The following is a 20,965-nucleotide window of genomic DNA, read 5'->3' on the forward strand; positions in this document are numbered from 1 at the left end:
CATGGACCTCCAAAGCAAGGTGAGTCGTGACATCTGCCCAGATTTGCCTAAAACTGGCGCCAACCCTGACTGTGTTCTGGTGCCAACCGGGACTGGAAATGTCATCCATGGCAACCTATCAGAATTAAACTTTAAAGGGGTACTCCACCCCTAGACATCTTTGACACCTTTGGATAGGGGATAGATGTCTGATCGCGGGAGTCCCACCCCTGCGATTTCCCTGCTGCACCTGGCATTCGTTTAGAGCGTCGGGGCCAGCGCCGAAGTCTCGTGACGTCACGACCACGCGCCCTCAATGCAAGTCTATGGGAGGGGGCGTGACGGACATCACGCCCCCTCCCATAGACTTGCATTGAGGGCGCGTGGCCTTGACGTCACGAGCCTCCGCAACGCATCACCAGACATCCGGCACGGAGCGAAGTTTCACTCCATGCACTGGATGTCTGGGGCGCCTCAGCAGAGATCGCAGGGGTCCCCAGCGGCGGGACCCACACGATCAGACATCTTATTCCCTATCCTTTGGATAGGTAATAAGATGTCTAGGGGCGGAGTACCACTTTAATCTTTTTAACACAAGTCCACAAATGTAAGCAGTGATCAAATATGTTCCTATTGGCACCTCGAATTCCTGTCTTAATCTAGTTTTCATACATGAGTGGGCAAACGTAAGACAACCACTTTTGCTGGTGGTCTGTGTCGCGGTGCATGGTAACATTTAGAACCTAGAACCTTAGAATTTAGTCTGGCCACTAGGCCTAAAACTAATCTGACACTTCCGATTCTGGCGTTAAAGGGGTATTCCAGGCAAAAACTTTTTTTTAAATATATCAACTGGCTCCGGAAAGTTAAACAGATTTGTATATTACTTCTATTAAAAAATCTTAATCCTCCCAATAGTTATTAGCTTCTGAAGTTTTCTGTCTAACTGCTCAATGATGATGTCACGTCCCGGGAGCTGTGCATGATGGGAGAATATCCCCATAGGAACTGCACAGCTCCCGGGACGTGAGTCATCAGAAAGCAGTTAGACAGAAAACAGCAACTCAACTTCAGAAGCTAATAACTATTGGAAGGATTAAGATTTTTTAATAGAAGTAATTTACAAATCTGTTAAACTTTCTGGAGCCATTTGATATATACATTTTTTTTTTTGCCTGGAATACCCCTTTAATAATAAGGAGAAAGCTGCTAGAAAGTGATCAGTGCAGGATTAAAGTCAATAGAAAACAAAATAGGAGCTCAGCCTCCCCCTCCCCTGTAGAATGACAGGTTAACAAATATTCCCCATACAATTCTATACAAAAAATAGTGTCTGGAGATGCTCATTGTAGTCTAATGTAGTCTATGTCCATGGGGATTGCTTTAAAGCACTGAATGCTGCTAAAAACAGCTTGGGCAAGATGTCTGCCCTCATAGTAAAAGGGTGCTCTGGTGGAAAACTTTATTTTTATTTATTTTTAAATCAACTGGTGCCAAAAAGTTATACGGATTTATAATTTCTTCTATTTAAAAATCTTACTTATCAGCTGCTGTATGCTCTAAAGGAAATTGTGTAGTTCTTTCCAGTCTGACCACAGTGCTCTCTGCTGACACCTCTGTCCATATCAGGAACTATCCAGAGCAGGAGAGGTTTGCTATTGGGATTTGCTCCTGCTCTGGACAGTTCCTGACATGGACAGAGGTGTCAGCAGAGGGCACTGTGGTCAGACATAAAAGAACTACACAACTTCCTCTGGAGCATACAGCAGCTCATAAGTACTGGAAGGATTAAGATTTTTAAATAGAAGCAATTTACTAATCTGCATAACTTTTTGGCACCAGTTGATTTGAAAAAAATAAAATGTTTTCCACCAGAGTGCCCCTTTAACATATTAACAAACATTTTTTTATGAGAAAATAGAAACTGTTTAGAAAAGAACATTATCAGTATCTGGGTCTAATCATGTTCACATGCCATAAAGAAAGCGTCTTTATTTACGCAATTTATTTAATTTAATTATTTTCCTGTAATCGACTGAAAAAAACCATGGTAAATGGAAAATTATTTACAAATGTATATTTACGGTGTGTGTAAACATAGACCATTTTATATCTGCCACAGATTAGTTGTAGTATAAGGGTATGTTCAACTATGGGGGCTCCGCCTGGAGAAACTCGGGGGAGATTCTGAGGTTGGCTGAGGCCAACTGAATCAGGGATATGGCCGGTCCCCATAGACGGCAATGTATTCCGCTCAGTGGTCCGCTGAAAGAGTGAACATGTTAATTCTTTCATTGGAGGAATTTCAGTGGCAGAAAGCTGCACCGCTGATATTCCACAGTGTGCACTGTGCAGCGGAATCCTATTGAAAGCAATGGGACTCTGCTGCATCAGAATTTCCAAGCAAAATTTCAAAACGAAATTCTGCTCACATGGCATAATTTCCGCCTCAAATGAAAGTCCATAGACTTCTATGGGTTTCCGCACTCCCATTCACTTCTGAATTTCCACAAGCTGAATTCCGCAAGTGGAAATTCAGAAGTGTGAATGGGAGTGCAGAATCCCATAGAAGTCTATGGACTTTCATTTGCGGCGGAATTCTGCAAGCGGAAATTCTGCCGTGTGAATTGACCCTAAGGCTAGGTTCAGACTGTGGAATCTCCAGATGGAAAATCTTTTCGTCCAGAGATTCCGAGTAGATCTGCCTGAATAATGAGCAATGCCATTCTACAGGTGAATATTTTAAAGCGGTTTTTCCGTTTACTAATTCCGCTTCAAAAATTCTGAAGTGTGAATTTGTGAATGGAAAACCCATTCACTAGCCTTGTACATTTCAGTAAGCAGAATTTCTGCCTGCAATTTCAAAGTGGAATTGCAGGCAGAAATTCCGTAGTCTGAACCTAGCCTAAGAGTGAGGTTACACAACTGCTGATAGAACCCACCGATCTATCAATTAGAGTTATCACCTGGAATACCCCCATAGCTACCAATCACAGTTCAGCTTTCAAAGCTGAGCTGTGATTGGTTATTATGGGCAAAACCAGTTTTGGCTCTCCATTCATGTCTATGGGAGGGGGCGTGACGGCAGTCACGCCCCCTCCCATAGACATGAATGGAGGGGGGCGTGGCATGACATCACGTCTCCATTCCCGGAAACACAGAAGCTTCAGAGACTGGAGAAGCAACCCCGCCTAGAATGCGGGTGCTGTACGGAAATCGCAGGGGGTCTTAGCAGCGGGCCCCCACGATAAGATGTATTTGGCTGGAATACCCCTTTAAAGGGGTACTCCGGTGAAAACCTTTTTTCTTTTAAATCCACTGGTGGCAGAAAGTTAAACATATTTGTAAATTACTTCTATTAAAAAATCTTAATCCTTCCAGTACTTATTAGCTGCTGAATGCTACAGAGGAAATTCCTTTCTTTTTGGAACACTGATGACATCACGAGCACAGTGCTCTCTGCTAACATCTCTGTCCATTTTAGCAACCATGCATAGCAGATGTATGCTAAGGGCAGCATGGTGGCTCAGTGGTTAACACTGCTGCCTTGCAGGGCTGGGGACTTGGGTTCAAATCCCACTAAGAACAACAATAAATAAAGTGTTATTATTATTATAATAACATCAGCAGAGAGAACTGTGTTCGTGATGTAATCAGAGTGCATTCCAAAAAGAAAATAATTTCCTCTGTAGTATTCAGCAGCTAATAAGTACAGGAAGGATAAAGATTGTTTAATAGAAGTCATTTACAAATATGTTTAACTTTCTGCCACCAGTTAATTTAAAAGAAAAAAGGTTTTCACCGGAGTACCCCTTTAATAGATCTAGGCCAATGTTTCTATTCCCTGTCAGCAGACAGAGATCTAAAAAGTTAAACCTGTTTGTATTAGAAAGTGGTATAACTACTACATCGCACAGTCATGTCCATATGACCATAAAAAGTAATGCTGGTAAATTGTTTCCCATTAGTGGGAAACTACCCTGAACCTTCTCTCTTCCTCATTCATCTTGTGTACAGGATGTAAAAGTGAAAATATTTTTTGACGCTTTGATTCAAGACTACTTTTGTGGGAGACTTTCATTTCCCTTATGTACTGACGTATGGGCAGTGGATGATACTAGGAGATGACGAGTATTTTTCCTTACCCAATAATAGTGTCTGGTATAAAAACAGAACAATATTAGACTGCAATATTGTGCACACCATTAGGCTATGTGCACACAAAGTTTTTGTGGCCCTAAAACAGCAATTTTATAGTTCAAGTTTAGGTCACATGTAGCATATATGCTGTGTATTTGCTGCATATGCTTATTTGATACTTATGCATATTTCAGTGCTAAGTAAGTCTATGGGAAAAATAATAAACACTTGTGATGAGCGGCATTGGCCATATTCGAATTCGCAATATTTCGCGAATATATAGACGAATATTCATCCTATATTCGTGAATTTCGCGTATTTGTTATATTCGCATATTCACGTATTCGAGGAAGAAAACAGTGCGGGGGTGGGCAACTTTACTATGGGTTGCTAGGGATGTTGTTGATAACCTCCGACAAGTGTATTTGCATCATTCTAATTGTTACGCCGAGCGCTCCGGGTCCCTGCTCCTCCCCGAAGCGCTCGCGGTGTTTCTCTCCCTGCAGCGCCCCGGTCAGACCCGCTGACCGGGAGCGCTGCACTGACATGGCCGGCGGGGATGCGATTCGCATAGCGGGACGCTCCCGCCCGCGAATCGCACCCCAGGTCACTTACCTGTCCCGGTCCCCGGCTGTCATGCTCTGGCGCGCGCGGCTCCGCTCTCTAGGGTGCGCGCGCGCCAGCGCTCTGAGATTTAAAGGGCCAGTGCACCAATGATGGTGCCTGGCCCAATCACCTTGATTAGCTGCACCTGTTCTTAGCCCTACTTATGCTCACTTCCCCTGCACTCCCTTGCCGGATCTTGTTGCCTTAGTGCCTAGAGAAAGCGTTTACTGTGTTTGTCCATACTGTGTACTTGACCTCCTGCTATTGCCATATTGACTACGATTCTTGCTGCCTGCCCCGACCTTCTGCTACGTCCGACCTTGCTCTTGTCTACTCCCTTGTACCGCGCCTATCTTCAGCAGTCAGAAAGGTTGAGCCGTTGCTAGTGGATACGACCTGGTTGCTACCGCCGCTGCAAGACCATCCCGCTTTGCGGCGGGCTCTGGTGAAAACCAGTAGCAGCTTAGAACCGGTCCACTAGCACGGTCCACGCCTATCCCTCTCTGGCACAGAGGATCCACCTCCAGCCTGCCGAATCGTGACAGTAGATCCGGCCATGGATCCCGCTGAGGTTCCCCTGCCAGTTGTCTCTGACCTCACTACGCTGGTCGCCCAGCAAGCCCGACAGATCGCCCAACAAGATCACCAGCTGTCGTACTTGACCACCATGACACAGCAACTTCAGTCGCAGCTACAGCAGCTTCAGTCACAGCTACAGCAATTTCAGTCACAGCTACAGCAGCAACAACCATCTCCTCCGCCGGCTCCTGCACCTCTTCCGCAGCGAGTGGCCGCTCCTAGCCTCCGCTTGTCCCTGCCGGACAAATTTGATGGGGACTCTAGACTCTGCCGAGGTTTCCTGTCACAATGTTCCCTACATTTGGAGATGTTGTCGGACCAATTTCCTACTGAACGGTCGAAGGTGGCTTTCGTGGTTAGTCTCCTGTCTGGAAAGGCTTTGGCTTGGGCCACACCGCTCTGGGACTGCGATGACCCTGTCACCGCCACTGTACACTCCTTCTTCTCTGAGGTTCGCAGTGTCTTCGAGGAACCAGCCCGAGCTTCTTCTGCCGAGACTGCCCTGCTGAACCTGGTCCAGGGTAATTCTTCAGTAGGCGAGTACGCCATCCGATTTCGTACTCTCGCTTCCGAATTATCTTGGAACAACGAGGCTCTCTGCGCGACCTTTAAAAAAGGCCTATCCAGTAACATCAAAGATGTGCTGGCCGCACGAGAGATTCCTGCCAATCTGCATGAACTTATCCATTTGGCCACCCGCATTGACATGCGTTTTTCGGAAAGACACCAGGAACTCCGCCAGGAAAAAGACCTTAATCCCTGGGCACCTCTCTCACGGTATCCCTTGCAATCTACCCCTGTGCCTCCCGCCGAGGAGCCTATGCAAGTAGATCGGTCTCGCCTGACTATTGAAGAGAGGTCTCGCCGTAGGGATAAGAATCTATGTCTGTACTGCGCTAGTACCGAACATTTCTTGGTGGATTGCCCGATTCGTCCTCCTCGTCTGGAAAATGCACGCACGCAACCTGCTCATGTGGGTCTGGCGTCTCTGGGTACGGAGTCTGCTTCTCCATGTCTCACTGTGCCCGTACGGATTTCTCCTTCTGCCGACTCCTCCTTCTCTGCCGTGGCCGTCTTGGACTCTGGTTCCTCTGGAAATTTTATTCTGGCCTCTTTGCTTGATAGGTACTGCATCCCGGTGATCCGTCTCATCAAGCCGCTCTACATTGCTTCAGTCAACGGAGTCAAGTTGAACTGCACTGTGCGTTTTCGCACAGTGCCTCTGCTTATGAGCATTGGACCACATCTCGAAAAGATTGAATTCTTGGTTCTGCCCGGCTGCACATCTGAAGTCCTTCTCGGTCTGCCATGGCTCCAGCACCATTCTCCCACCCTTGACTGGACCACCGGGGAGATCGAGAATTGGGGTCCTGCTTGCCCCAAGAAATGCCTCACGTCTGCTCCCAGCCCCGTCTGTCGGTCCTCAGTGTCCCCTCCTGTGCCTGTTCTCCCCAAGGCCTGTCAGGACCGTGCCCCCTTATAGTCCCCGTCCTGGTGACACTCTGCCCCGTGTCAAGCCTCACCCTCTGCCCCCCCTCCCCATTCCCACTCCTTCTGGACTATCTGCCATGCATGGGCATACCCAGGACTTCGCTGTCCCCCGGAGGGAGACTCTACAGTCGCTCCCGATGTCCTCGTCCTCTATGGAGCGACATCCCGACAAAAAGAGGGGGAGACCTGGGGGGGGGGGGTACTGTTACGCCGAGCGCTCCGGGTCCCTGCTCCTCCCCGAAGCGCTCGCGGTGTTTCTCTCCCTGCAGCGCCCCGGTGAGACCCGCTGACCGGGAGAGCTGCACTGACATGGCCGGCGGGGATGCGATTCGCATAGCGGGACGCTCCCGCCCGCGAATCGCACCCCAGGTCACTTACCTGTCCCGGTCCCCGGCTGTCATGCTCTGGCGCGCGCGGCTCCGCTCTCTAGGGTGCGCGCGCGCCAGCGCTCTGAGATTTAAAGGGCCAGTGCACCAATGATGGTGCCTGGCCCAATCACCTTGATTAGCTGCACCTGTTCTTAGCCCTACTTATGCTCACTTCCCCTGCACTCCCTTGCCGGATCTTGTTGCCTTAGTGCCTAGAGAAAGCGTTTACTGTGTTTGTCCATACTGTGTACTTGACCTCCTGCTATTGCCATATTGACTACGATTCTTGCTGCCTGCCCCGACCTTCTGCTACGTCCGACCTTGCTCTTGTCTACTCCCTTGTACCGCGCCTATCTTCAGCAGTCAGAGAGGTTGAGCCGTTGCTAGTGGATACGACCTGGTTGCTACCGCCGCTGCAAGACCATCCCGCTTTGCGGCGGGCTCTGGTGAAAACCAGTAGCAGCTTAGAACCGGTCCACTAGCACGGTCCTATCCACGCCTATCCCTCTCTGGCACAGAGGATCCACCTCCAGCCTGCCGAATCGTGACACTAATTGGCTCACAAGTGAAAAGAAGGAATATGCGCATACGCCAATATACGGAAAAAAGTGAATATTCGTAATTTCGAGTATATAGTGAATATATTTGCTGGATAGATCTATAAAAATTTCCCTGATCCTAGCCAGAAGGCCGGGATACCAAGGGTGAGTGCCAAAGGTGAAGAGTGTGTGGTGCAGTGCGTTCACTCAGTGAGCTGTAACACCCAGTGAGTTTCAGCACCTCAGGGTCACCAATCCCCGAGGCACAAAAGTACCTCGTCTCTAGACCCTCCCAGCCTCATGGCGAGACCCGAAGAAAACAGGTCACATCAGGGCAGCCATTTTGGCACCAGCCCCAAAACACCTGCTCCTCCAAGCAGCATCCATCCTACATCAATGGAAAAGACTAAATCACTGATAAGAACATAGACTACACTTGATCTTAGCCAAAAGGCCAAGCAACGATGGCATTTTATGCACAATGGTAAAATAAGGTGCTCTGGCTTTTAGGCTATATTCACAGGCAGCTTTTCTGCACACCCGCACCAATTCCACGTATGCATTCATTTGGGTGGTTTCTGGCTTGTTCGGATTCTGTGCGGAATCTATGCAAATCCAAATGCGGAAATTCTGGAATGGGAGTGCGGGATCCCATTGAAGTCTATTGGGCTTTAATTTGATGTGGAATCCTTGCGGAATTTGCATGCATTTTGTCATGTCATTTATTACGTATTTTAGAACATAATCGTCCCAGTTCAAAATAGCTGCCTTTCATGTGCCATTTATTATACTGGGGTCTTTTTCTCCTCACATGTAATTTGGGCCTGGATGTGCCTATGTTGTGCTTCCTCTGTATACCCTCTAGCTACTCCATTATATAACCCTCATAACATTAGGAAGGGGAATTTATAGTTTATTTTTTATGAAATTTGGAGAATAACGTGCAAGACAACCTTTCTTTACATCACTTATTTGTTCCTCTATCCATATTTTGACAAATATTTCCATAGACGATGGCCGGCATTTATCATTGTAGGTGTAAGTGAAGCATTTATCATTGTGGGTGTAAGTGAAGCATTTATCATTGTGGGTGTAAGTGAAGCATTTATCATTGTGGGTGTAAGTGAAGCATTTATCATTGTGGGTGTAAGTGAAGCATTTATCATTGTGGGTGTAAGTGAAGCATTTTTCTACAACTTTTTTTTGTGCTGATAATGTGTAGGAGCACCAAATTTATTAAAATGGTCACAGAGCATTTGATAAATTTTGTGCAGGTCACATTTTCTGAAATTTCTCTATTCACATACACCAAAAAGCTAAGCTAAGTCTGGGCTGTAGTTTTAGAGACTTTTCAGTGGCTTTGCGCCTTTTTTGTGCCTTTTCACAAAAAGGTACAGTTCAAAAAACCCTTCCATATCATGTGTATTGCCAAAATCAGTGGATTGCAACTCAAAATCAGCAGAAATGTGAAAACCAAAAGGCGCAAGAAAGGTGCAAATAAACCCTGCTTGTGCCTTTTTTGTGCCTTTTGTAGACACAAAAACAGTCTTAAGACAGTGATAAATGTCAGCCAATGTTTTGGAATGTAAAGGTGACGATTCTCAGACGATTCTCCCTCAGAAGCATAGTAGAGCCGACGCTGCACAGCTGAACCCGTATAGCAGAGAGCCGACACTGACTCGGCTCTGCTACACGGCAGGAAGGTTTTTCGTCTGAGGGATGATGGAGTTTTGGATGAGAGACTTTAGGATGACAAAGGAGGGAGTTGCGGCTGACGCCTGACGGAGACTGGTCCGAGGGAAGAGGCGGGACGCTGTTTTGCCTGACGACTGACGATGTCCTAAAATGGACACCGTACACAGGAGGTCTATGAGACTTTCTAGAAACCTGTACACTATGTGCATGGCCGAGTTTTCACCCCTGACTCCATGTAAATAATGGATGACAGGAATGTTGTTTATTACAACGAGTTGCCTTTTTCTTCCAAGTCATTTATTACAGCCTTTGTAATCCTTACAGATATAAAACCAAACCCTTCCTCCATTACACCCCCTGAGGATGACGTAAGGAAGGAGGACTTATCTGTGTCACTGGGAACCTTAGTTATACGTTGTTTTTCAGGTGAGTGAAGTTGCGGTTGTTATGATGTAATGCAGTGTTTCCTAACCAAGATGCCTCCAGCTGTTGCAAAACAGCCATCGGCTGTCTGGGCATGCTGGGAGTTGCAGTTTTGCAACAGCTGGAAGCACCCTGGTTGGGAAACAGTGATGTAATGTCATGGAAAATTGCGCTCATACCTGTTGTTCTCTTAATATTTGCAGGTTGCTGGAATTATTCACACCCTTTTTAGTGATGATACAGAACTGGGAAATATGGATAAAAACACAGGAGATCAACTCAATAGAGCCTACGATGCGTTTCGTCAGGCATGTATGGAAAAGGACCGAACCAAAAAGGAAATGCAGCAAAAGGTACAGAACATGGTCATTGTTGTCCTTGTGTAGAGATGGGTGTCGAATAGTCGAAAGTTTTCCTGTATTCTTCTCATGTTTCCCGCAGGACAGGTTACTTTGGTCAATAAACCAAAGGTTTGCTTATGTCAACCTTATAAATACAACACGTCATATCATTAAAGGAGTACTCCACTGCGGGCTGCATGGGTTGTGACATCACGGCCATGCCCCCTCAATGCAAGTCTATGGGAGGGGGAGGGGCATAGACTTGCATTGAGCCGTGACATCACAACCCCCGCAGCCCGCACCCAGCATTCGGGAACAAAATGTTCCAAACGCTATGGCAGGGGAGTACTCCTTTGAAGGGGCTATACAGCATTGGAAAAACATGGTTGCTTTCTTCCAGAAATCAACACCACACTTATCCATGTATTGCATCTGGTATTGCAGCTTAGTAAAAGGACTGAGCTACAATATCGCATGCAAATTGTGGGACAGGTGGGCTACTGTTTTTTGGACAAAAGAAGCCATGTGTTTCTAAATATGTACAACCCAACCCCTTCTCAAAACAGCAAACCAGACAAAATGACTCTTAGGGTCAATCAGAGAACAATATCACAGCCCTTTTAGGACCCTAGTATCAGATAAAGCTAAAACGTATACATTTTATTGATATACATTAAAATGAATTATAAAGAAAACCGTGACCACTATGTTGTGACAAACCAAATATAACAAAAAATAACCACAACACCTGGAAAGGAGACCACTGTATTGATCCAAAGTCAATCCTGACTACTGAATTGTTGGTATAAATACTATAAATGATGAGTCCAAAATAATATGTCAGTCCCCCAGGATCGACAGACCGACATACAACTCCCTCAATAGGGTTCAAGCTATCTATTGTAGCCACAAGGATTACTCCAGCTCTCCAATGCTTACAATATGGATAAAGGATAGCTATAGACTCACCATCAAAGATTTTCAGGTGTATACCTTAAAGGGGTACTCCGGTGAAAACCTTTTTTCTTTTAAATCAACTGGTGGCAGAAAGTTAAACATATTTGTAAATTACTTCTATTAAAAAATCTTAATCCTTCCTGTACTTATTAGCTGCTGAATGCAACAGAGGAAATTCCTTTCTTTTTGGAATACTGATGACATCACGAGCACAGTGCTCTCTGCTGACATCTCTGTCCATTTTAGCAACCGAGCATAACAGATGTATGCTAAGGGCAGCATGGTGGCTCAGTGGTTAGCACTGCTGCCTTGCAGTGCTGGGGACTTGGGTTCAAATCCCACTAAGGACAACAATAAATAAGGCATTATTATTATTATAATAACGTCAGCAGAGAGAACTGTGCTTGTGATGTCATCAGAGAGCATTCCAAAAAGAAAAGAATTTCCTCTGTAGTATTCAGCAGCTAATAAGTACAGGAAGGATTAAGATTTTTTAATAGAAGTAATTTACAAATATGTTTAACTTTCTGTCACCAGTTGATTTAAAAGAAAAAAGGTTTTCACCGGAGTACCCCTTTAACAAATATCACCTATTATGCAATATTAAGTGAATAAATTAAAAAGGACATTACAATTTTTTCCCCCTCCGACGCGTTTCCCCCCATTGTCGGGGTTTCTCAAGGAACTTTAGGGTTAAGTCCTATTGATACGGACTGATGTCACGCCCGAATATGGATAACACCGATAAGCCTTGTCTTGTTGTGCATCAAGGATACGTCAGGCGTGTGCCCCGATAGGTATATTCATCCACACGCCTGCACTAACCCAACCCCTTCCCAACATTTCATGTACATGTATATCATAGTGTCACGTCAATTAGCGCTATCATTCTGAGTGTTCAAACCCAGATCGTTCACGAGAGCAAGACGGGAGAAGTGTGTGGTGCTTAGTACATCCCCTCCCAGCTCTGTCACGTGGCCGGGATGGCCTTACAATGTAAGTCAATGGGGCCGTCCAGGTGCGCGGCTCTCTTTCTGCTCATTCTTGTCATGTGTCGGGGTCTAAACACTTAGGGGGGCATTTACTAAGGGGTTTAGTCATTTTTTCTGACTATTTTTGGCGCAAAATTGTCGCAATTGCGCCTACCCTATAAATTGTGCGACTTTCCCTAGCAAGAGCTAGAAAGTCAAAAAAAAAATTCCCGCTTAATTTACGCAAGTTTTCAGTTTTTACTTGCAGTGGTCAGGAATTTATTAACTGAGACAGTCGCAATTGCGCAATAAACTGTCGCAACGGCCATAAAAATTGACTAAATTTACTCCAGCTCCAACATGGAGCAGGAAAAGCTACTGCCGCCCGGGCTCCGACATACTTTCTCCCCGCTACCCTCACTGCGCTACCGGGACACTACAGTGATTTATATCCCCCCCCCCTCTCACCTGCCAGCGCCACACAACTCCCATCTGTCTGCTGTTGCAAGACTACAAGTCCCAGCATGGCCTTACAGTGAGGACACGCTGGGAGTTGTAGTCTTGTAGCAGCGGGAGCTGAGCGGCGCGAGCGGGAGACCAGGGGGGGGGGGGGGGGGGGGGGGTAGCGGGGAGGCCGTATGAGGAGCCCGGGCGGGAGACAAGGGGGGTAGCGGGGAGACCGTATGAGGAGCCCGGGCGGCTGCACTGTAATGTCAGCCCGGGCTCCTGCCCTGAGAGCCATAGGCTTTGGCTGTCAGGGCATGCTGGGTGTTGTAGTTTTGCAACAGCTGGAGGGCCACAGTTTGCAGACCACTGGTGTGTGGTCTGTAAACTGTAGTCCTCCAGCTGTTGCAAAACTAAACAGCTGAAGGGGACCGGCGAAGAAGTTCACTTACCCTTCCGAGGCTCCAGCGACGATCGCTGACGGAGATCGTCGCGTGGCACTGTTGCGCGGCAGTGTCGTGCAGCGCTGGATCCTACGGAAGCCGGTAAGTTGCGCAAGCTTCCCAACCAGGGTGCCTCCAAATGTTGCAAGACTACAACTCCCAGCATGCCTGGACACCCTTTGGCTGTCCGGGCATGCTGGGAGTTGTAGTTTTGCAACAGCTGGAGGCACCCTTGTTGGGAAACACTGGCCTAAAACAGTGTTTCCCAACCAGGGTGCCTCCAGATGTTGCAAGACTACAGCTCCCAGCATGCCTGGACAGCCATTGACTGTCTGGCATGCTGGGAGTTGTAGTTTTGCAACAGCTGGAGGGCCACAGTTTGCAGACCACTGGTTTGTGGTCTGTAAACTGTAGTCCTCCAGCTGTTGCAAAACTAAACAGCTGAAGGGGACCGGCGAAGAAGTTCACTTACCCTTCCGAGGCTCCAGCGACGATCGCTGTCGGAGATCGTCGCGCGGCAGTGTCGTGCAGCGCTGGATCCTACGGAAGCCGGTAAGTTGCGCAGGCTTCCCAACCAGGATGCCTCCAGTTGTTGCAAGACTACAACTCCCAGCATGCCTGGACAGCCTTTGGCTGTCCGGGCATGCTGGGAGTTGTAGTTTAGCAACATCTGGAGGCACCCTGGTTGGGAAACACTGTTTTAGGCCAGTGTTTCCCAGCCAGGTTGCCTCCAGATGTTGCAAAACTACAACTCCCAGCATGCCTAGACAGCCTTTGACTGTCCAGGCATGCTGGGACTTGTAGTTTTGCAACATCTGGAGGCACCTTGGTTGGGAAACACTGTTTTAGGCCAGTGTTTCCCAGCCAGGTTGCCTCCAGATGTTGCAAAACTACAACTCCCAGCATGCCTAGACAGCCTTTGACTGTCCAGGCATGCTGGGGCTTGTAGTTTTGCAACATCTGGAGGCACCCTGGTTGGGAAACACTGGCCTAAAACAGTGTTTCCCAACCAGGGTGCCTCCAGATGTTGCAAAACTACAAGTCCCAGGTTGGGAAACACTGTGCCCGGCCTCCGCCCCACCTTACTGTAAGGGCATGCTGGGAGTTGTAGTCCTGCAGCTGGGGGCAGGGGACAAGCTTGTCACTTGCCCACACATCTCCTGCACCACACAACTACAACTCCCAGCATGTCCTTACTGTAAGGGCATGCTGGCAGTTGTAGATGTGCGGGGCGGGAGATGTGTGAGCAGGTGATAATAAATGTACTAACCCATTTTTTTGTTTTCTTCTCATTTCAGATCTGTGTATCCTGTGGACTCCTTCGGATTCGGTGGACTACTTCGATGACCAGCGTTTTTCTTTGTTTGATTTTAATAAAATGGTTAACGAGGGCTTGTGGGGGAGTGTTTTTTGTAATAAAAATTTTTTAAAACCTGTTGTGTTTTTTTCTTACTTTACTAGACAGGCTTAGTAGTGGAAGCTGTCTTATAGACAGAGTCCATTACTAACCTGGGCTTAGCGCTAGCCACAAAAACAGCTAGCGCTAACCCCCTATTATTACCCCGGTACCCAACGCCACAGGGGTGCCGGGAAGAGCCGGTACCAACAGGCCTGGAGCGTCAAAAATGGCGCTCCTGGGCCTAAGCGGTAACAGGCTGGCGTTATTTAGGCTGGGGAGGGCCAGTAACAATGGTCCTCGCCCACCCTGGGAACGTCAGGCTGTTACTGTTTGGTTGGTATTTGGCTGAGAATGAAAATAGGGGGGACCCTATGCGTTTTTTTTTAAATAAATAATTAAATATATTAAAAAAACGCATAGGGTCCCCCTATTTTTATTCTCAACCAAATACCAACCAAACAGTAACAGCCTGACGTTCCCAGGGTGGGCGAGGACCATTGTTACTGGCCCTCCCCAACCTAAATAACGCCAGCCTGTTACCGCCTAGGCCCAGGAGCGCCATTTTTGACGCTCCGGGCCTGTTGGTACCGGCTCTTCCCGGCACCCCTGTGGTGTTGGGTACCGGGGTAATAATTGGGGGTTAGCGCTAGCTGTTTTTGTGGCTAACGCTAAGCCCGGCTTAGTAATGGACTCAGTCTATAAGACAGCTTCCACTACTAAGCCTGTCTAGTAAAGTAAAATAAAAATAAAACACAACAGGTTTAAAAAAAAATTTATTACAAAAAACACTCCCCCACAAGCCCTCGTTAACCATTTTATTAACATCAAGCAAAGAAAAACGCTGGTCATCGAAGTAGTCCACCGAATCCGAAGGAGTCCACAGGATACACAGATCTGTAGAAGAAGTAACCAAAAAAAAAAAAAAGTGTAAGTACATTTAGGGAGAAAAAAACTGTGTTAAAAAAATGTAATAAACACACACACACACACTAAACGCCGTTTACCACTTCTGAGCCATGACTACAATTTACAGTGATCCCTCAACTTACAATGGCCTCAACATACAATAGTTTCAACATACAATGGTCTTTTCTGGACCATCGTAAGTTGAAACCAGACTCAACATACAATGCTACAGACAGTCCAGATCTGTAAAACGTGTCAATGGCTGGAAGAACCAACCAATCAAAATGGGCATTCACTGGTAAAACCCCTGTATTACTGAAGTGTATGCACTGACTGGTGTCTGGTATTACATGTTCTGTACACTTTACCTGTATCAGGGTTAGCTGCTCTTTTGGACACCAGGTGAGGGCAACTCCATTACTTGTTTGGGACATTGCCTGTACTGTACAGGACCCCTGAAGAAGCTCCTGTCCTCTACATAGACAGTGTTTCCCAAGCAGGGTGGCCCCATCTTTTGCAAAACTACAACTCCCAGCATGCCCGGACAGCCTTTGGCTGTCCAGGCATGCTGGGAGTTATAGTTTTGCAACAGCTGGAGGCTCCCTGCTTGGGAAACACTGACATAGACAGTGATTACAGCTCCCAGCAGATCTTTATTACTTTTATATGTAAGGATTTGCTTTATCTATATTAGTTATCTACTTATTTTTCTTTGTCACTTTTTCCTATTTTGGATGACATTTTGGTGCCTTTAGAACCAATTACCACGTTTCCATAGAGTTATGGTCTCAACATACAATGGTTTCAACTTACAATGGTTTTCCTGGAACCAATTAATATTGTAACTTGAGGGACCACTGTAGTTATTGAATTATTTAGATGTGGTGAAAAAGCTAAAAAAAAAACTCAAAAACAAAAGATCCAGAAGGAAACCTAGCAGCCAAAACTATTCAGACAGCAGGAAAAAGGAACAGACTATTTTTTCTACTACATGAAGTAAATTTCCCACTTTTGCCTACGTGTGCCAAATTTATTAATGCCGTGCAGCAATTTAGTAAATTTGTCGCACATAGTCAAAAATGAAGTAGAAAAAAACAGGGTAAAAACCAGACTACATAGTAAAAGATTAGTAAATGCCCCCCTTAGACCTGACCAATAAAAACTTTTTTTTTAAATGTCCCAGGACATGTCAAAAGTTTTTTTTTAATTGACAAATACACTTTAAGGTTTATGGAGCAGGCATCCGGAAACCTGGTGAACATACCAGGGAAGAAAAAATACTCTCCCTGCAAAAAACACATAACTCACATAACTTTGCAGATAGATAAAAATGTTCTGGAGAGAGAGAGAGAGAGAGAGAGAGAGAGAGCGAGAGAGAGAGAGAGAGAGAGAGAGCAATTTTCCATCATACATCTATGTCAATGGAAAAATTAAAAAAGCTATGCGGATGCAAAATTTCAAAAAATTTTAATGCCATCACCAAACATTCTACCAGTGCGCGTTTACATACCATCTACAATAAATTACTGATTAGAGTCAAATATACTTTTTTCCCAAATTTTTTCTGTTTTCTGATTATAATTTTTATAATTACATTTTTTGTACATTCATTTGGGGGCAGCCATCTTGCCTGATCTGTTTTCAACAGCATTTATAGATATGTTTTACAGCAGGCCCCATAGATACAGACAACAATAGACAGAACCTATCCCATTCAGATGATGTGGAACTTTACTGGGCATTCTCTGTGACCTTTTCATTGGTCATTCTACAGGTAGAGGGAGCTGATCTGTGAGCAACATCTATTGTGTTATATAGAGGTGTCACCTTTCACTGTATTCCTTACTGTAATGATAAGGAAGATGCTGCTGGGAAATAATCTGTACAGAACAGGAAGTCACTCTCAGTTTAGCTTTAGCCCTAGTGGCCAGAATGGAAACTGCTACATTTTAGCATTATTTCTTAACATAGATAGTAAAATGGAAAATTAAAAACAACATCACCAATTCCAAAAATATAAAGTAAACATAAATTCAAACAATGTTTCATTTCCTGGTGACACATTCCCTTTAAGAAAACACGGCTGCTTTTTCCAGAAGCTGCACCCCCCTTGTCCATGTGCTGGATTATGTGGAGATTAGTCCCATTCACTTGTAGCCATGTTTTCTTGTCTCATGCGACCCTATTACAGATGTCATAAAAGTCACTTTTGGCTACTTTCTCCTGATCTTATAAAGTTCTTCTCCTGTGTTCTTTAGACGGCTATGTATGAGCAGCAGCTACACGAACAGCAGAAACAGATAGAGGAGCTGAAAAACCACGTTTTGGTCTTGACATCAAGGCTCTCTACATTTGCTGGTGCAGGTAACATCCATCGGTTCCATGTGGCCTTTTAAATTAGCAAAACTTTGCTTTTAACTTTTTGTTTTCAATATTTATACAGTAGAGTGATCCCTCAACTTACAATGTCCTCAACATACAATAGTTTCAACATACAATGTTTTTTTCTGGACCATCGTAACTTGAAACCAGACTCAACATACAATGCTACAGACAGTCCAGATCTGTGAGACATTTCACAACTGGAGGAACTGACCAATCAGAATGGGCATTTTACTGGTAAATCACCTCTATTACTGAAGTGCCTGCACTGACTGGCTGTCTGGTAGCGCCCCCTACAGTACAGGGAGGAACTACAAGTTCTGTACTACTCCTTACCTGTACCAGGATTAGGTGCTCCTTTGGACACCAAGTAAGGGCGGCTCCATTTGGGACACTGTGTGTACTGTATAGGACCCCGAAGAAGCTCCTGTCCTCTACATAAACCATTGTTTCCCAACAAGGGTGCCTCCAGCTGTTGCAAAACTACAACTCCCAGCATGCCCGGACAGCCGTTGGGACTAGTTGATTTAAAAAAAAAAAATTCCAGGGAGAGTACCCCTTTAAAGCCGTTGGGTCTAGTTGATTTAAAAAAAAATGTTTTCCAGGGAGAGTACCCCTTTAAAGGAATACTCCGAAGCTAAACCTTTAGGGGGCAAAATAAGTATTAAACAAAGTTATATAACATTGCAATATACTTACGTTTTCCATATGGTCCTTTTACCGCCGTTCTCCGCACTTTTTCCTCCGACCGGAAGCTGTAAGCCTTTCCCTCTTCTGATGACGCTCGACCGCATCTTCTCCTCGATCCGGCGCCATCTTCGCCCGGTGACTCATCGCTCCCATGAGTCTTCACGGGCTCTGCCGGCCTCCCTGGTTGAAGTCGGTTACTCCCCCTTTTCTAATATATTCACCTTTGGCCAATCACAGTCTTCCGTCCGTCCTGCGCACTCACCACAGTGCCGGGACCGGACATGTGACTTTAGCAGGCCAATTATATCCCTGCTAGTAACGGTTCCGTAACTAACAGGGATATTCTTGAAGCCATTTAGTAAATACAGAGCAGTTAGAGCAGTGTTTCCCAGCCAATGTGCCTCCAGCTGTTGCCAAACTACAACATCCAGCATGCCCAGACAGCCTTCAGCTGTCTGAGCATGCTTGGAGTAGTAGTCTTGCAACAGCTGGAGGCACCGCTGCAACTCCCAGCATGACCTGACAGCACATAGCTTTCTGGGCATGCTGGGAGTTGTAGTGTTACAATAATTATAGACAACATTGCTCTCCTATTGGACAGGGGAGAACCACAAAGGAAGGAGCTGTGGGCGTCACTTTATTATAATTTCCTTGGGGGGAGGGCAGCAGCTTACAGGAAGCAGGGTGCAGGGAGTTATGGGAAATGTAGTCTCTATGACATGGCAATAAGGTATCGTTAGAAAGGTCTTTCAAAGAGCTATCAGCGCTTCGGAGTACTCCTTTAACTTATTCCCTTTCCACAGAATAGGGGATAAGTAGCTGATCAGGGGGGGTTCCAGTGCTCGGACCCCCCGCAACCTCCGGAATGGGACCCGGCTGGAAAGGAGAAGCGCGTGCGATAGCCAACACGCGCTCCATTGATTTATATGGGAGCTCCAAAGAGACCTGAGTCCAGCACTTCATTGGCTCTACCATAGAAATGAATGGAACGCGTGCTGTCTACCCATAGACCATACACGCTCCTTACTGAGAGAGCCAGGGTCAAATTCCAGAGATCTTGGGGGTCCCAGCCATCGGACACCACGTGACTAGCTACTGATTCCCTATTCTATAGATAGGGCAATGTTTCGACTGGGATAGGGGATAAGTTCATTTTGGCTGCAGTACCCCTTTGACCTCCTAGAGGCCACTCTTGCAATTGTTTTGCAACTGGACTCGAAAAAATTGATCCAAATTGCAATATCGCATGCAACTTGTGGTGCTGGTTTCGGAAGAAAGTGCCCATATTTTTCCACCCTGTACAAACTTTTTAAAGAAACCCTAAAACTAATACCCCTTTGTTCATATTCTCAGGAGTGTTTGGTGTTCCGCCTCTATCCCCGAAATTGGAAAATTCTGACGGTTGGAAAAGTGAGTCGGCCGCCCTTGAGAGTTTACAAGAACAGATCAAAGCCGGTCTGCAGCGAGAAAAGCTTTACAAGGTAATACTGAACACGGCTGCTGCAGCTGTATACTCAAAGGGTAGCTCCCATCATCCTATTTTTTTTCTGTTCTTGCCTATTGCCAATCTATCCCTAACCCCCTCCCTGCTTTTAATTTTTATATTTGCTATATTAAAAATGCTTTTTGTCTGCCTGGCAGTGTGCTCATTACCAGGCAGACTTCCCCAGCATGCACCACATCATCTACACAGGGTGCCTCCAGCTGTTTCACCACTACAACTCCCAGCTTGCCCTGACATCTATTGCCTGTCAGGGCATGCTGGGAGATGTAGTATTGAAACAGCTGGAGGCACCCTGTGTAGATAAAATATTAGTTAGTTACATGCGGCGCTGCAGCGCTAGCCCGTCCCCTCCGTCTCCCTCCCCCCCGCGCGCCATACCCTGTTCCCTCTATCACAATCCCCCCCCCCCCCCCCCCCCCCCGCATACCCCGTTTCCTCATTACACTTACTGCAGAGTCCGGCAGCAGGCGTGCAGGGACAGCGGCGACGAGGTGGTGGCGGCGATGTGCGGGAGGAGTGGCCTCTCAGGCAGGGAGCGAATGCAGCCTAACTGAAAAAGGACTGATTGCCACTCCAAAATCAGTCCTTTTTCAGGCGTGACGTCACGCCAGGCTGCAGCCGGCCACTAGGAGGGAGACCCCTAGTGGCCGGTTTTAAAATGTAAATCAAACCATTTTAATAAAAAAAAAAAAAATAATAAAAGTATATGAGAGATATGTTGTAGCACATAAGTACTACAACATATCAAAAAAATAAAGTTGGTGACAGTGCCCATTGAATAGAACAGGATAGAAACCAGAATACAAGCCAAATTAAGATTACATATTTTTTAACATGGGAGTCAATGGGAATCGTACAGAACCCTATGTGCTTACAGTTCCATCCGGTTTTCACCATACGGTTTTTGACTTTGCACAGTTTTTTTTTTCTTGGAATTTCAATCAAACAAGTGAAACTTTATTCATAATGGAGTCAAAAGTTAAAAACATGTACGTTATTTTCTTTAAAAACGGATGTAACCGGACAACATTTTTCAAACCTTATACGGTTTTCAACCATATATGGGTTAAAATTTGTACACCCGTTTTGATAGAGTTTAGTCAGGTTT

At 46.0% G+C, this 20,965-nt stretch overlaps 1 protein-coding gene across 8 annotated transcripts in view; it reads left to right on the plus strand.

Moving 5' to 3' along the window:
* Positions 1–20,965, plus strand: part of TANK (TRAF family member associated NFKB activator) — a 117,965-nt gene that overhangs the window by 47,827 nt on the left and 49,173 nt on the right. For all 8 annotated transcript variants that reach the window (XM_056536898.1, XM_056536906.1, XM_056536900.1 and 5 more), the window contains 4 exons: positions 9,722–9,823; positions 10,024–10,173; positions 17,540–17,645; positions 19,707–19,834. In XM_056536898.1, coding sequence (XP_056392873.1) covers positions 10,075–10,173; positions 17,540–17,645; positions 19,707–19,834 — 333 coding nt within the window. In that variant the 5' untranslated portion in view covers positions 9,722–9,823; positions 10,024–10,074. The remainder of the gene's footprint in view (positions 1–9,721; positions 9,824–10,023; positions 10,174–17,539; positions 17,646–19,706; positions 19,835–20,965) is intronic.

This window comes from Hyla sarda, chromosome 8 (assembly GCF_029499605.1).
Source record: "Hyla sarda isolate aHylSar1 chromosome 8, aHylSar1.hap1, whole genome shotgun sequence".
In the NCBI taxonomy this organism is placed as follows: Eukaryota; Metazoa; Chordata; class Amphibia; order Anura; family Hylidae; genus Hyla; species Hyla sarda.